At 51.6% G+C, this 15,816-nt stretch overlaps 3 protein-coding genes across 3 annotated transcripts; 2 read left to right on the top strand and 1 right to left on the bottom strand.

The window, feature by feature from the left end:
- Positions 1–1,888: 1,888 nt before the first annotated feature.
- Positions 1,889–4,171, top strand: LOC101773410. The gene is made up of 2 exons (XM_004953254.4): positions 1,889–2,439; positions 3,312–4,171. Exons 1-2 carry the CDS (start codon positions 1,972–1,974, stop codon positions 3,957–3,959), a joined length of 1,116 nt encoding a protein of 371 aa, XP_004953311.1. The 5' UTR covers positions 1,889–1,971; the 3' UTR covers positions 3,960–4,171.
- Positions 4,172–6,182: 2,011 nt separating this feature from the next.
- On the top strand, positions 6,183–7,222 carry LOC101773003 (blue copper protein). Its single transcript, XM_004953253.3, has 2 exons — positions 6,183–6,444; positions 6,585–7,222. Exons 1-2 carry the CDS (start codon positions 6,282–6,284, stop codon positions 7,016–7,018), a joined length of 597 nt encoding a protein of 198 aa, XP_004953310.1. The 5' UTR covers positions 6,183–6,281; the 3' UTR covers positions 7,019–7,222.
- Positions 7,223–10,573: 3,351 nt separating this feature from the next.
- Positions 10,574–10,876, bottom strand: LOC101772594 (vegetative cell wall protein gp1-like). Its single transcript, XM_022828677.1, has one exon. The coding sequence runs from the start codon at positions 10,874–10,876 to the stop codon at positions 10,574–10,576; it is 303 nt and encodes a 100-aa protein (XP_022684412.1).
- Between the last annotated feature and the right edge of the window lie 4,940 nt (positions 10,877–15,816).

Here is a 15,816-nt window from a genome sequence, read left to right as displayed (position 1 = left end):
TCGGCATAGAACAAACACAACTTTGAGCACTTTTTATTACAAAATATTTATGAAACATAGGAACAATATAAATTCCAGGACAAATGTACACATAGCATTCCCAGGTATCAAAACTCAATATACAACCAAAATTTGAAAGGGTGAATTAAGACAGCCCAAAACGTCACTCATTTATGACTAGAGGGGAGTAGTTCATGGAAATTTATACATCGACTAGTAAAAGTGAGAAAGCATTTTCCATGAAAGGCAAAACCAGTAATTCACCATCACAGTCAAAATATAGGATTTCTACAAAGTTGGCCCCAACACATTTAGATTGGACGGCACATCATTTTTGATGTTTTAAGTTCATTGTTTGGCGCTGGCCCTGGCCTTTGCGTGGTCAATCTAAGAATTTTGCACAAGCGAATTTGAACACCCAAATGCGAGCTCAATTATATTGACTCTACATCGAGGATCAATCAGGGGTCAACGTTGATGACAAAAGGACGGGTAGTGGGAGAGGCGATGGCGGTTGATAACTTGATAAGGTTGGTTGTTCATATGTAACGATCGTACTAACGGTAGGCATCACATTTATTGTGACTGCTCTGTTCATATATGCCGTGAGTGACTTTACATAAATATTACTCTTTTAATAGTTTTTCTAATATTCGATTGACGGAACATTCTTCTTTTCGAGCTTAATTGCAGTACGCGAGTTAATTGAGGCTAAAAGGGTAATTGGGAAAAGTAACAACGTTTCAGACACGTTGAGCTGTTGAGCACAGTGCTTACTCATCAAAAAAGAAAAATGTAACGCAGATTACCTGGAGCGCCGATCCGACTGTCTATGCGATTTGTTACTGAGGATTGATGCTTGTGCTTGTGCATCGACAGGTTCGTTCACCGGGCAGTGCCTGCTGGTTCGGAGGCTCAACAGTTAGCAGGAGTTCCATAGTGCCCGACAGATGCGAGCACTGATGACAAGTTGTTAGCTATCTTTTCTGAAGATGACTGAATATCAGCCATGCAGCAGCCGTGATGAAGTTTAAAAGCAACCTTCAACGGCACTACCAAAAAGTACAGTAGCGACTTTGAATGGAAACGGTTACCTGACGTGACCGTGGTGTCATTAGTGCTCGAATCTGTCGGGCAGCGCGGCGATAATGGAGGCCGACATCCTGTGGTCAACTTAAGCAGTCATATATTAGATATTAGATTTTCGGATCCTAATTAGGAGGACTAAACATGAGCAGAATCCTATACTAATTCACATGACGAATCTATTAAACCTAATTAATCCATCATTAGCAAATGGTTACTGTAGCACCACATTATCAAATCATGGACTAATTAGACTGAATGGTTAAAGCACCCAACTCATAATTGACTCTATCTGTGCAATTAGTTTTGTAATTAGTCTATATTTAATACTCCTAATTAGCATCCAACATCCGACGTGATGGGTGCTAAACTTTAGCGGGATGTATCAACACCCCAGCATAGTTATCGTTGCCTTTTTATTTAATCGTACATTCGTACTTGGACCCCTTTTTAGCCATGAAAACAACACTTTCAGAAGGACACATGGACTCGAGGAGTGATGGTGTTGGCCTGTTGGGCACATACTTCAGAGTCTGATCAGAGACTTTCGATGACGTGATGCTCGAAATGCAAAGTTTTTCACCTAAAATTGACGACAATAGTATACTTCTGAATTTGTGACGTGCAATTCCGTAGTTTCAATCCATTTGAGGCTCTGTATTCATCACCGATCGGTGGAGTCGTATTCGTACAGGCTGTGCACCACGGGCTGACGGCAATTAATACGGCCCGTCAATACAGCCGAAACAGGCAAGCCGAGCACGTATAAATAGCGCCACGGCGGAAGGGACGTTTCGCCCTGTACCACGCTGCCGCTGTCCTTTCCTACCCGCAGCCTCCCCTCCCACCGCTCCGCCTCCGCGCACCCACCGGCAACCGCCGCACATGGCGTCCGCGACCGCCGCGCGCCACGTCCACATCGAGGCCCTGCAGACGGCGCTGCCCACGCGCAAGGTGGAGCCGGGGCGGGCGCGCCCCGTCTCCGTGGCCGCGCCCCCGCTCCCGGCCGCCGCGCTGCAGCGCCGCGCCCGCGTGGTGCTCTACTACCGCGCGGTAGCTGGGGCAGGGGTCCCGTGGGGGCAGGAGGAGGCGCTCCTGGTGAAGGAGTCGCTGAGCGAGGCCGTGGCCGACCACCCAGAGATGGCCGGCCGGCTCCGGCGCCGCGCCGACGGGTCCTGGGAGGTGAAGCTCAACGACACGGGCGTCAGGCTCGTGCTGGCCACGGTGGAGGCCTCCGTGGACGACTTCGTCGGCGGGGGCGAGGAGGGCCGCGAGCGCCGGGAGGCCGCGCTCGTGCCGTGGACCGACGTGGACGCCGAGGATCCCGACATGTGCGCCCTCTGCTTCGTGCAGGTATGTGTGACCTATTCCAATTTTTTAGGACTCAAATCGCGTGATTACCTACACCTGACACTAACCGTACTATTAATCAAGTTTTAGTAGTAGCGTCCGATCATCGGCGTGGCGTGTCGCGAGTCGACGTTTGACTAGCAAGTTGGGATCATCGTTCTAATCGCTTGCTTCATGCGTAATTTGATTGACCGCCAGATATGTCTACTTCGAGCCTTCAATTTCTACCTTTGAAAAAAGCTATCAAATTCTTATTTGGAATTCAGTATCTAGGAAGCTGTCACCTTTTCATATTGTAAAGAGATTACAGTCAGTATGGTAGGTTGTGGTTGTCCACCGTGGGATCAGCATCGACCGGACTCAAACTAGGATGTAAAAGCAATCTAACACTCCACTAATCAGTCTTGCAAGAGTGAAAATTAAGATGCCAAATCAAGAGAATGAAACCGTGACAAGCCTCGAGCAGTCAGCAGAGTGGACTCGAGAAACGTATAGCATCCATAATTCCGTATGCGGCATAATGTAGGGGACATGGACAGTACGAGGTGGTTCGAGTAAATTCGACTGGGACACGTAACGAACTGCAAGCGCTCCTACAAACAGAACCGCAAGTTGCGCGAAGCGTGCGGTCCACACGTGTCCTGTGCCACCCCACATCCAGCCAGATCTCGACACAAAGGCACAAACGTGCTTCTTCCCTACCACACCCTGGAAGGCTGCAATCAATGTAGCTTGTTCGAAGACGGTGTGGTGTGTGATGCAAAGCATGCAGCACGAGCACGAGCCTGCTTTTTCTTTTTGGAATCTACAGTACCACACCCTTGCAGAATCGTGAACAGTTCTGACGTGTTGCTGTTTTCCCTGCGGCGTTGCAGCTGACACGGTTCCAGGGCGACGGGGGCTACGCCGTGGGCGTGAGCTGCAGTCTGATGCTGTGCGACCCGCTGGCGCTGGCGCGCTTCCTCCTGTCGTGGGCGCGCGTGCACGCCGAGATCAAGGCCCGGGACAAGGCCGCCACCATCCCGATGATGCAGTACGCGGGCTACTTCCAGAACCCGGGCACCATGACCCGCCGCATCAGGTCCGTCCCGCTCGACGCCTTTGCAGCCGCCGACGCCGCCGGCACCGAGACGGTGCTCTTCAGGGCCGCCGCCGGCGGCGGGGCGCTTGACCACCGAGCGCTCGCCAGGGCCTGCGTCGACGAGGCCAGCGAGAGGCTCGGCGCGGGCAAGGCGCCGCGGTCGTTCTCGCTCGTCGCCGTCGCCAGGGACGGCGTCGGGGGCAACCCGAGAGGGATGACCGTGGAGACGTGCGCGGCGGGCGATAGCCCGCCGGCGTCCGGGGGTTCCGGGCACGAGCTCGAGGTTGCGCAGTGGCAGGAACTCGGGCTCGAGGAGTTCGCGCTCAGGGAGAGCAAGCCCGTGCACGTGTCCTACAGCATCGTGACCGGCGGCGACGAAGCGCTCGTCGTCGTGATCCCCGACGGCAAAGGCTTCCTGGTCACGGCGACTGTCCCGAAATAGACCGAGAAATAATCGGTTTTCGGTTATTGTGAGGAAAACTTGATTTCATTTTATTTGATTATTAGCTCTGCTGATCATTCTGTGGGCGACTGCTAGTACTACTGTATGTACTTTTATGGGAGTGACTGAGTGATACTCTATATTGTTGTATCCAAAAATAAGGCATCAAAAGTCATTGGTACTTTCCCTTCTTTCATAAAGAAAGAACAAAATTGCGTTCCCGGTTTAGAACATCAACAATAAAAAAAAAGGCGTCATTTGCTCTCAAGCACGCACAAAGGAATGGCAAAATTCACCCGGATTAATTGCTTCAGACTTCAGGCCATCGACTTCTCATGCTCTGATGCTTCAGACTTCCAGTCGTCAAACAGCAGTGGACAGTTTGACTGGAAATTTGTTGAACTAAACAGGTGTGGCAACTTGCCTGTACATGTTGCATCTCACTGAAAATGGGTGTTTTCATGAAAAAAGCCACTGACCAGTCATTCAGAATGACGGCCACCTTTTACACTCAAAATTCTGTTCTGACAGTAAACGCTCAAATGATTGATCCCAAAGCGCGCCTTTTATTGTACAGACGAGAGGCGGTCAGACAATGGGAAGTGTCCATGGTTAGTTGCACAGTGCTTACCTTCATCACGCAAGCAAATTTTAAGTGAATAGTAGTTAAACATGTTACATAACTGCATCCACCAGTCCAACCAGACAGGGCCCCTCAAATCTTGATGAATACTAGTATAACAGGTGCTGACAGCAGCTGCAGGAATCGCCCAGCAATCGCCGTCAGGCTCACCTGCTTGACAAAGTGTTTGAAAGAAAACCTGCTTGTGACAATGAAAAGCTAATCAATCATCGATGGGCTTAGATAAAATTAGGTCCGCGCAAGGTACGATGCAGAAGCTATCAAGTTGGTTTGTTCAACGGCTCAACTAAAACTTGCTTGCTACATCTTTTAGTTGTACCTTTCATGACTACTGCAGCCGCTTTAATGTTGTATTTTGTCCAATGCAGCATTTCACGCAATATCATATAGTAGCGTGTTATCTATGCGTGTGTTTGGATGGAGGGACGGAGGGAACGGATAGGGTCATCCCTCTTTTTTAGATGAGATGATTCCACTTGATGTTTGGTTGGAGGAATGGGGACGTCCCTAGTTTAGTGTTTAGTTGGAGGGATGGGTGAGGGACGAGATGGACGACGTTTTCGTGCCGTTAAATGTGGGTCCCAATTGTCATTCACTCTAACATTGCGGGACCACTGCTAGCTGCTCCGCCACCGACGCCATGGCCTGCTCCGCGACCGCCGCCCGGCCACGGCCGGCTCCGCCGCTGCCGCATCCTCGCCTATCCCCGCCGCGGCCTGCTCCTCCGCCGCCATCCGGCCACGGCTGGCTCGCGGCGCCGCCTCGGCCTTGCGCGAGATGGCGTTAGCGCTGTCCGCGAGGGACGGATCGGTCCGGCCTTTATTAGGAACGGATCCATCCCACTTTTTCAAGGAATATTTCACTTTGATGTCGTCCTCGTCCCAATATCTCTCCAACCAAACACATGTAAAATTGAAATCGTCACATCCTGTCTCTCCATCCAAACACACCTATATAAGTTGATCAGAAAAAATAGTAATGAAAAACTTTCTACTAGTTCTGTGGCGGAGGGATGTTCTACCTGCAGTGATGTGAAGTCTTTTAGGAATTACAACAGGTTGATTGAGAGCAACAAGCACTTCCTTTTTATAGAAAACACATGCGCGCGTCTTGATAGGGTGTTTTTCACCATTGCTCACGTCTTGGTAATAAAGTTGTAACACATGTGAGAAATTAAACTGAGAACACCTGTGATGTGAGCAAAATGCGTCGTAGTTGCCCTGTGAACTTGCAGTTGTTTTTTACGTCGTTGTGCGTCTGTGCTTAAAGCGACTGGTGATTAGTGAGTGCCTACTGCCTAGTAATTATTGGAATCCTAAACAAGTAGACGCCATTCCATCATCTCTAGTTCTCTACTAAAACTCACAAATCATCTATAGGTACCGTAGCTACATATTTGTTGGCTCTTGTCCCTGCATCACCAGAAACTGTCCAGGGAATCAGGGGACGCCAGCAGGAGAGTTGGTGATGACTGATGAGCAATTCAGCATAACTAACCCAACTCCACCAAAACTCACCAAATCACTTTCAGTTAGCACCTGCATCGCTTCGCTGACCCTATATAACCGCTGGGGTCACTCCAGGTCCCAGCACTCATCACTGCCCACAGCTAAGCCTCCTGCAACAGTGTACTCATCTGCCTAGATTGCAGACCCACCCTTGTTCTTGAAGCTGTAATCATGGCTGGCACTCTAGTTATTGCCGGCCTGGTACTCCTCGCCGTCGCCGCCGCTCCGGCGCACGCTACGGATTACGTGGTCGGCGGCTCGTCCGGGTGGACCAGCGGTGTGGACTACACCACCTGGGCGAAAGGCAAGACCTTCAGTGTTGGCGACAACCTGGGTAAGAACTAGCCTCAAGCCCAATCCCATAACATGGCCCACATGTCGGCCGCACTGTGGTTGCGAATTGTAGAGGCAGATTTTTTTTTCCTCTCTCTCGCTGAGTCGCTGAGACTGACAAAGTTGCACGGACGCATGCAGTGTTCCAGTACAGCGCGATGCACACGGTGGCGGAGGTGAGCTCGGCGGACTACAGCGCGTGCTCGGCCAGCAACTCCCTGCAGTCGTACAGCGACCAGAACACCAAGATCGCGCTCACTGCGCCCGGCACGCGCTACTTCATCTGCGGCACCCCGGGCCACTGCAGCGGCGGCATGAAGGTCGCCGTCACGGTCGCCGCCGCGGACGCCACCGCCCCGGCGGCGTCGTCCCCGCCCGCCACGACGCCCGCCGCGCCCGGCTCCGACGACGACACTCCTCCGGAGACGACGACAACGCCGTCCACGCCCACGACGGCGCCCACGACCAGGGCCACCCCGAGCAGCACCGGCGGGGCCAGCGCCGGGGAGGCACCGCTCGCGATGGGCGTGCTGGCGTGCGCCGCGGGGCTCGTCGGCCTCGCCCTGATGGCCTAGGCAAGAGGCAGTGCTGTCGTTCCCGTTCCCGTGCGCCGTGCCTTTTCCGTTTGGTGGTTGTGGTTGATTGTGTTTACGCACTCTGAATTCACGTTTAGGCGTCGCGAACGTCTGGTTCGAGACTCGTGTTGTATGCCTGTGCCTGTACGGTCGTTCTTCATTTAGAAAAAAAAAACTACATTTCTCTGATGTTTGGTCTTTGAACCCCACCGCGTGCTGTCTCTGAGTCCGTGTCGCCTATCGGGATTCGGGAGAGAAGGTGACGGCCGTGGGCCTCTTCGCTTCAGCTTATAAGTCGGCTGAAAAGCTGAAACGACTGATTTATTGTGAGAGGAAAACACTGTTTGGTGGCTGATAAGCCGGTTGAATAAGCTGAAGCGAACAGGCCGCGTGACGCGCCGCGAGTGGTGCTGTCGCACTTGCACAGACCATGGAGCAAATCGGGCAGCAAAACTTAACCAACCTTTGCCAGTTACTCCTACTAATAATCGAGCGCCAATTGGCTAGTACCGAAACAAAACCAGGGGGCAGGGCTAACACTTCTTGTTAACAAAACCAAGAGCAGCACATAAGGGTTCAGGCGTACAAACTAAAGTAGTACACGCTTGGCGCCCAGCACTGAGACTGAGACAGAGCCACCCCCGGAGAGGCCGAGACGTCCACGGAGGAGGTCTTGGCCGTCCGTTTTGGGCTACCTACAACGCTATTGGCTGTTCATGGGCCGACAGCTGAGGCCCAAAAGGCCTTTCGGTTGTGGGCCGGCCAATAAGCTTCGGGCATATCGATCAACTCCTTAACAGTTTTCAAATCGAATAACACTAATTAAATAAATAGTAATTATTTTGAGCTACCCTTTGCAAAAAAAAATTAAGTTATTGGAGGCACCCATATGGTGAAGGAGAAATGTTCAGGTCCTGCGGCGGGTTGGAGTGCTACCGTGCACCCAACCTGTGGATGCACCTCTAAATGCGCATCAAAAATTCATGTAAAAATATGCATTTGTCATCTTCTACCATCATGCAAAATTTAAGGATGGAAAAAATTTGTGCACAAAAAAAAGAAAGCAATGCATGAATAGTAATATTGCGGGTTCAATTAGATCCCGCAACTATTCACGCATCTATTTGTCTTTTTTTTCATCTTGAATAAATTTTTGTTCATCCTAGGTTGGAAGGGAAAGGAAATTGTTCTACTGAGATGGACTAGTCGGGCGCAATTGTCTGGAAAAGCCACAACGGCATAGCAAATCTGTAACGGCATACATGCCCCTGAACTGATGATCGATCCAGAACATTAATCCTTCCAGCCCAGTTGTGCTCCGCGTCCTCATCCATCGCCCCGGCCCCTTGCTCTGGTCCACGGCTCTCCACGGCCGCATCATTGCGCGATGGCCCGTCCAACCACACCTTGCTCCCCATTCATGTGCATGCGATGCAAGACCGAAGCGAGAAATCAGGGCCGAAAGCGCCTCTCATCATCAGTGAAAATGACGTGCTAACCCCAACTTAACCGAGGCGCATTTCCGCGCGCGTCGTTCCTGCACGCACGCATCGCTCCTGGTCGAACGAACCAGGAAGCAGATTCTACCTCTTCCTCCGTCGAGGCAGCACGAAACAAACAGATCCGTGATTCGGCATGCTGAAGAGCGAGCTCCAGCGGATTCCTTGCGTACCGCGCACTCATCCGATGGCAGCCAGCAGGTCAGGATCCCACGCACGCGTGGGCATGGGCGCATGGCGTGCCTCCGAAGCGAGGGAGGACGGCGGCCCGGCGGCGGGGCTGGCGCCGTACTCGAGCGGCGTGGGCGTGGCGCAGGGGTCCCGACAGCGATCTGCGCGGGGAACCATACGTGTCCCGCGCCGGCGCCTCTATCCGTTTTCTCGCTCGTGCCTCCGGCGCCGGGTCCATCGGGCTGGCGCGACTGCCGATCGTGCGTGATCGCCTTCAATTCGTTCGCGGTGATGGCGCGGCCGGTCCCCCCATCCGGACTCCGGCCACCCACCAACCGCAACTCCGCAAGCATGTCACGTTGGCCCTGCTTGCCCTGCGTCCTCGATCCCAGGCCCTTTTCCGGAGGCGTGACCTGCACCATGAACTTTGAGCAGTGCTGCACGCGTGTCGTGGCAATTGCTCTGCGATCGCTAGTACGAGCGGTTGGTGGGAAGATTTCTGATCATATCACGTGGATGCCCAGAGATTTTTACGCTGATTTACCTTACATTCAGAATTCAGCAAGGGACTCTATTGAGTATGGTGCTTACGAGTTACGTGCTCACTTTTCGAATACATCAACGTATAATTTAGCAGTCCGCTTTCCCAACCTCGAAACCCTGTTATAAATACTTCACCGCTACAAGTTGTGATGATTGTTGGTGTAACTGGAATCTGCCGAAGGCGGAGCACGACAACCGTTTAGCCAAACTCATACGTGACGGTATCCGATGCAATGGATATATGGAACCTGGAACGCCATTTCCTTTCAATTCTGATTGAATGATTCTTGTTTTTTAAAACCTGAATGATTTCTCGTACCGTTCTTTTCTTCCCTGACATCTTTTTTTTTTCCATTTTTTTTGAGCAATGACATCTTTTTTTTCATTCCTGACACCGCGGTCTAATTCAGGTTGGGCCCCGCCGATGGGCCCGTTTGTTTAAAAAGGAAAAAAAAGGCCCAGATGATTACGCTTTCGTTCAAACAGTACATCCTATATCATTTACCGATTTTCGCATCTAGATCCAGGCGAGTCGGGGAAGAAACCGTGATCTAAAGTGTCCGTGCTTTTTTACAGATGCACATGGTCACTCACGTGGACCAGGACACCAGGTTCCTAGCTACTAGTAGTTCCTACCTGCAAATGCACCGTGGTGATTACACCCAACTCTGAAAGTCCGAAGAAACCCAGAGACCGAATTGCTCATTCGGTTCGCTTGTCAATTCGGTTTAAATCAGCACAGCAGCACGAACAACCCTGGACGTGGTCATCACATGCACATGTTCCTAGCTAATTTCGTACAAATCGTACCTGCGATCCCAATGCGCCGTGGTAATTACATTGCACCCAACTCTGAATTCTGAACCAACACAATGAAATCGTCGCAGTTGTCGCTGCGATCTCGTCCAACACCGTACTACAAAGCACCATTGGCTCTTCGGTGCAGGTACCATTAAGTCAGATCACGGGTGAAATCTATTCACTAGATCATCGCGGTAAATAATGCACAGAGAATTTATTCAACTGCCACGGAAATAATGCACCAAGAATGTACACAAATCCTCTCTATAGAACCAAAATGTAGTGCGGTAAAAGTACAATGCGACACCCGCGGGCAGAACACTAACCACCACCCGCCCGCGGAACCAAAGAAACCAATGCATCACCATCGTCATCATCGTACATCAAGAATCGAGCATAGAGCCGGTAAAATTAAATAACAACACGAAAGAAATAAAAAAAAAGAGAGATGAAATGGAAACGGAGGAGCAGCAACGTCGTCGAGGCACGGGGAGGGATGAGGTGACAACATCGACGGGAGGAGGAGGAGGAGATCTACTACTCAAAGCAGGACGGCGAGGCCCGCGCCCGCCAATGCCACGAGCGTGGCGAAGCCGGCTGCGCGCGCGCCTGCACCCGAGTCTTCGTTCGGCGTCGTGCCCGCGGGCGAGAGCGCGGGCGACGGGGACGTCGCGGCGGCGGGGCTCGGGGTCTTGGGGCTCTTCGGGGACGCGGACGGTGTCGCCACGGGCGGGAGCGTCGGGGCGGTGCTGGGGGCCGGCGTGGGAGCGGCCGGAGGGGGGGTGGCGGGGGGAGGAGGAGTGGCCGGAGGCGGTGCCATGGGCGGAGACGGGGGCGGGGTCATGGGAGCGGGTGGCGGGCTCATCGGAGGAGACGGTGGCGGGGTGGTGGGAGCAGGCGGGGGAGAGGCCGGTGGCGACGGCGGCGGAGTGGTGGGGGCTGGAGGAGGGGTCGTCGGGGCCGGAGGCGGTGTGGTGGGAGCCGGAGGAGGAGTGGTCGGCGCCGGGGGCGGCGTGGTCGGAGCCGGAGGAGGGTTGGTGGGAGCAGGAGGCGGGTTGCCGGCCGGAGGCGCCTGGGGCGCCGGCGGCGGGTTGCCCGCTGGAGGTGCCTGCGGCGGGGAGTTGGACGGCGGCGTCTGCGGGGGCTGCGCCGGTGGCGCCTGCTGCGCGGCGCAGGACGCGATCAGAAGCGCGAGGACCAGGGGGCGGAGGAGTGGCGCCATGATGATCTGCGTCACTGCGTGGTTCTCTTGAGCTGATGGAACTCGAGCAGTGGGAGGGAGCGAGCGGGAGTGCGACGGTTATATAGCGCGGTGGCGATCAAGCTCCGCCTCCAGCCAGCTCACTGCCCGCACTGCGTGCCACTGATTATGGCGCGGCTAGCGAAGCTCGCGCGCAATCAAGGTGGCGGTCGAGTACGTACACGTACTAATAAGGGAGGAGCACGGTCACGGTATAAACTGTTCGCTAAGTACACGCATTCCTAACGTAATCTCTGTACTTACCAGCGTATCCCACGTACGCCTGTATACTACGTTTCGTATCAAGTGTATCTAGGGGGTGAAGGGTACATGCAGTACAGCTACGTAGTTGTGTACGTAAGCGAATGCATGGGTGCTGAAACTGCTGATGGCCCCGGTCCTTGCTCCTTGTCGTTGTATCGGTTGGTGCAAATGCCAGCTGCCCAGCTGCATATCACAGCCTTTTCCCTGTGCTGCCTTTTTGCTCCTGAGAGTGATGGTTGTTCCATGGAGGTTGAACAATTAATTTGTCTGCGTGTCCTTTGCATAGTGGCCGAGGGCCAGCTATGATATTCTAATCTCGATACGTTTTCGTTAGTGCATGAGAAGGAAAAGTAGCATCTGAGCCAAAGAAAAACGCTGCCTCTCCTAGTCACCTAGTGCGTGAAGTTATAACCGACATTCACTAAAAAAGGGTTCAGAGCAGCAACAGAGAATGACCGATGCCGCATTAGGAGACGTTTAACTACCGCTTTCCTATTCCTTATTACTGCCCTCTCCCAATAGGTAGTAATTTAACATCATATCCCTCACATGCCACTGCGACATCAAGCATCATGCCCTAATTCATTCGCTCCTTGTTCTACCTTACCATTTGTTCATTAAGAACAAATTAGCTGTATGAAAAAGCTGAGATCCTTTCATAAACTTGCAGTACCACCATCATCATTTCTAGGCTGTCAAAGGCTAACGCAACGACAGCATTACAATTACAATAATAAAAGAGCGTGTCACTCCTGCCGCCTCTGATCAATGATTAAAGAAACAAAAGGGGGGTCTACTAACTAAAGGTAAAGGCAAAGCAACCAGCTTTTCCAGGTCATTATTATAGGACGTTTGAGGATTGCAATTTACATATATTTTGGCAAATTTAGGTAGTGTTTCGCGTTGCATGCATGGCACCCACACACCACATTATCATACTGTACAAATTAATCATTCATGTCTTCTCATTATCATCGCGTGTCATGTCATCTCCAATCTCCATCCATCGATCCCTCAACTAATGGTGTGATGAGGAGAGGCGCGCGGCATCAAAGGCTCGTTAGCTAGCTGCCAGTTGCATAGCACTGCACCGGCCGGCGGGCCGGGGCTTGCGTGATCATGGAGGCTGCCGCTGTGCCAATAAACTAGCAGCTCCGGTTGGCGAGAGAACAGCGTTGGTGATTTGAAGCGCCAACGAATTCGCTTCTACACCGACGGAAAAAGGGAGAGGGGGGAAATGGAAACATGCGTAAGAGCATCCGCTGTTGGTGCTTGGAAATTCAGTGACCTCTCTTCGATTGGTCAAGACGGCTGACAACGACCCTTGTGCACAACTCTGAAGCAAGTCTCCAGCTGGCACGTACTCGCCCCCAGCTCAGATCTCTGAAATCTGAATGAAGCATCTGGCCGGGCTCACTCTTCTGATCGAGTTCTGAACTTCTGATCCGGTGTCCCTCCGTGCGTGCAGCCAGCCACTGTGTTGCCCGTTACCAGAACTCGATCAGAAGAGATCAAAGTGCAGCCAGCCACTGTGTTGCCCGTTACCAGAACTCGCCTCAGCTCTTGGCATGTCCAGTTCTGCAGACACACCAGGTTCAGTTCGTACAGAGAGCAAAGTGTAGCTACAGACAATGCGGTAGGTTAGGTGGCTTTCAGAGACCACAGAGGCACAGACCAGACGTCCACAGGCAGTACGAGTACGTAGCACCCATCGTCCTGCGGCAGATCACTCGCCCACATCTCACGCTGCGCTGAAAGCCGAAGTGCTGAACCACACACCACTGGTGCAGCTAGCGATTGCTTTCCATTTTCCAATCGGCGGAGACGATGGCAATGGCACGCCCACACCACGCACATAGTTTTCACGAAGATCTGATCGTCCTACCAACCAGCCATCCCTTCACTCACTGCTCGATCGATCGCCGGAATCGTATAAGCGTCTGACAGCGACTCGCAAACCAACCGGATCCCTGGCCCCATGGCCACGAGGCCGCCTACTGCTCCACCAAACAGCCTCGATATATTTGAGGCCGGCCGCCTTCTTAGCTGCTAGGGCCGGCCGCCTCGCACGGCCTCGAGTCCGAGCAGTACAATCATGAGGCGCGCACTGCACTAGGTGATGATCTCTGGCGAGCCGCGCGCCACCACGAGGTCGAGAGCTGATCGGAAATATTTTGATCCCGCTCTCCGATCGATCCCCGGTGACAATAACGTGGCGGGAGTGATGACAAGGTTGGGTGGGTGGGGTACATTGCAAGGGAAGCAAAGGGAGCGACCATCCATCCGTCACCTTTTTTTTCCTGATCCATCCGTCGCCTTCGTCTTCCTCCTCCGATCCCAACCACCTACCGCTGCGTGCGTGGCCGCCATTCATCGGGGTCTCACCAATACGGAGTGAGTTGTCACGGTGTACCGCAGACTGGTGATCGGAGCTGATATGGTGTGAATGTGATGCGTTGTGTCCCACTGTACAGGCTTGAGCAGAGGATCGAGGGCGTTGGCTAGGCTGGTTGGGAGGTGTGTGGTGACTCGCGATGTTGAATCTGCGCGCGCGCTGCAGCCGCGGGCGACGCTGGCGGTGGGTCCCACGCGGCCCCGCCATGTGCTGGCCCGCACCTGTTTTTTTCTTTTCATTTATTTTTTATATACCAAGTAAATATTGTATATACGTATAAGATACGTGCATAATTTTTTTAACAATATTCTCTTAAAAGTTATGACAAATGTTACGAGTATAAGTTATTTATATCATGAAAGTTGTACACATAAGTTCTGCACGCTATTGAAGTTGTGCTAAAAATCTTATATATACGTATAAGCTATGTTCATAATTTTTTTAACAACATTCTCTCAAAAGTTATGACAAATATTATGTGTATAAGTTATGTATATTATGAAAGTTGTACACATAAGTTCTGCACGTTATTGAAGTTGTGCTAAAAAATTATAAAGGTTATATCATGGAATTATGCATCAAAATTATATGTATAAGTTATGATATTAAAAAGAAGAGTCGCGGGCTGTTGAGGGATTGAGCGCTGGCGGCCAACCCCCGCGGTGACTGGTGAGATGTATAAGTTGCTGTACTTGCAAAGATGAAGAGGGAGAGGTGAAAGGCTTCTACCCCTTTTCCGTAGTGTTGGAATTTGGCGGCCAGTTTTTTTTTCGAAAAAGAATTTGGCGGCCAGTTAATTGGAGTTAATTTCGGCAAAAAGTTACTTGGCCCCCCTACTGATTGATCGGCTGAACCAAAAGACACCACCACTCTGTCGTAGTTGCACGGCGTGGCTAGATTTCACTGGCCGACCTCGAGTGGCGGAGCAGCTGGGACAGCGATGTTGGGTGGACGCGCCCGGGGGCGGTCGGGCCGCCGGGCCGGGCAAACTTTCCTTGATCCAAGAATAGATGTGCAGAGGAGCTAGCTCACTCGGGCGAAGATGAGAGCAATGCTGGAGCTTTCAGTGATCTGTTACCACACACAATTGTGGTAACGGATAAAATTCTGACATGTAGGTGCGCATTAGTGGTACTACAGTTCTTCGCTTCACATGGGTGACCACATTGATTGCAAATTGGCTTTTAAGCTGATTTTTATTTTAAAAAGAAGCATCCTTCTAAGATTGTTTAATATTTGGCAACGTTTTGTAATAAGGTTGGACTAATTCCTTCTTACCGAAGGAGATAAAGGTCAAAATTTTCTTCCATTATTCAAAAATAGCTTTTTTTAGTTACATTATTCAAAAAATAGCTGCCATTGTCGAATGAGTCCAGCGACCCTATGTGTTGTTGGGCTCGATTCTCGTGAAAACCAGGCCCAAGGCTCCAGCTGTGTACTGCCCCCAATAGATGAGTCCAGAGCACTTACTCCTTTTCTTTTTCCTTTAACTAAAAGAGCCCAGAACATTCACGAGCCTAACAGGGCATTTTGCTATTACAGTCGTGTGTCGATGCTCAATAACCGGCATAGCCGTTGGTTGCGGCGAAGTTATGCACCAACCAAACAGGTCCTAACAATCCCAGATTTAGAAAACGCACAAATTATACATTTTCAAAGTAGTATCTCTCACGGTATAAAATTAAACAAATTTCTGTACAGATCGTAACAACATAGAGGCCCTGAGACATGTTTAAACTTTTAAGCTGGCCATGTTAATAAGGATACAATCAGTATGGAAATGCTAGCTCATGCGGCTTGAGTTCGTAGCAGCTTACCATACATCAATTCAAAGTGGAGAACAAAACCTGGTAATCAGCCTCCCTTTTACCAGTACACTGCGTGC

Source organism: Setaria italica, chromosome I, assembly GCF_000263155.2.
Source record: "Setaria italica strain Yugu1 chromosome I, Setaria_italica_v2.0, whole genome shotgun sequence".
Classification (NCBI taxonomy): domain Eukaryota; kingdom Viridiplantae; phylum Streptophyta; class Magnoliopsida; order Poales; family Poaceae; genus Setaria; species Setaria italica.
This window is presented reverse-complemented; position numbering and strand designations above follow the sequence as displayed.

What these genes read in the sequence shown, in the direction of transcription:
- LOC101773410 (XM_004953254.4), top strand. Translation starts at nt 1,972, where the DNA reads ATGGCGTCCGCGACCGCCGCGCGCCACGTCCACATCGAGGCCCTGCAG. An exon ending in GCGCCCTCTGCTTCGTGCAG is followed by an intron (nt 2,440 to 3,311) that starts GTATGTGTGACC and finishes GCGGCGTTGCAG; the next exon opens with CTGACACGGTTCCAGGGCGA.
- LOC101773003 (XM_004953253.3), top strand. Translation starts at nt 6,282, where the DNA reads ATGGCTGGCACTCTAGTTATTGCCGGCCTGGTACTCCTCGCCGTCGCC. An exon ending in CAGTGTTGGCGACAACCTGG is followed by an intron (nt 6,445 to 6,584) that starts GTAAGAACTAGC and finishes GGACGCATGCAG; the next exon opens with TGTTCCAGTACAGCGCGATG.
- LOC101772594 (XM_022828677.1), bottom strand. Translation starts at nt 10,876, where the DNA reads ATGACCCCGCCCCCGTCTCCGCCCATGGCACCGCCTCCGGCCACTCCT.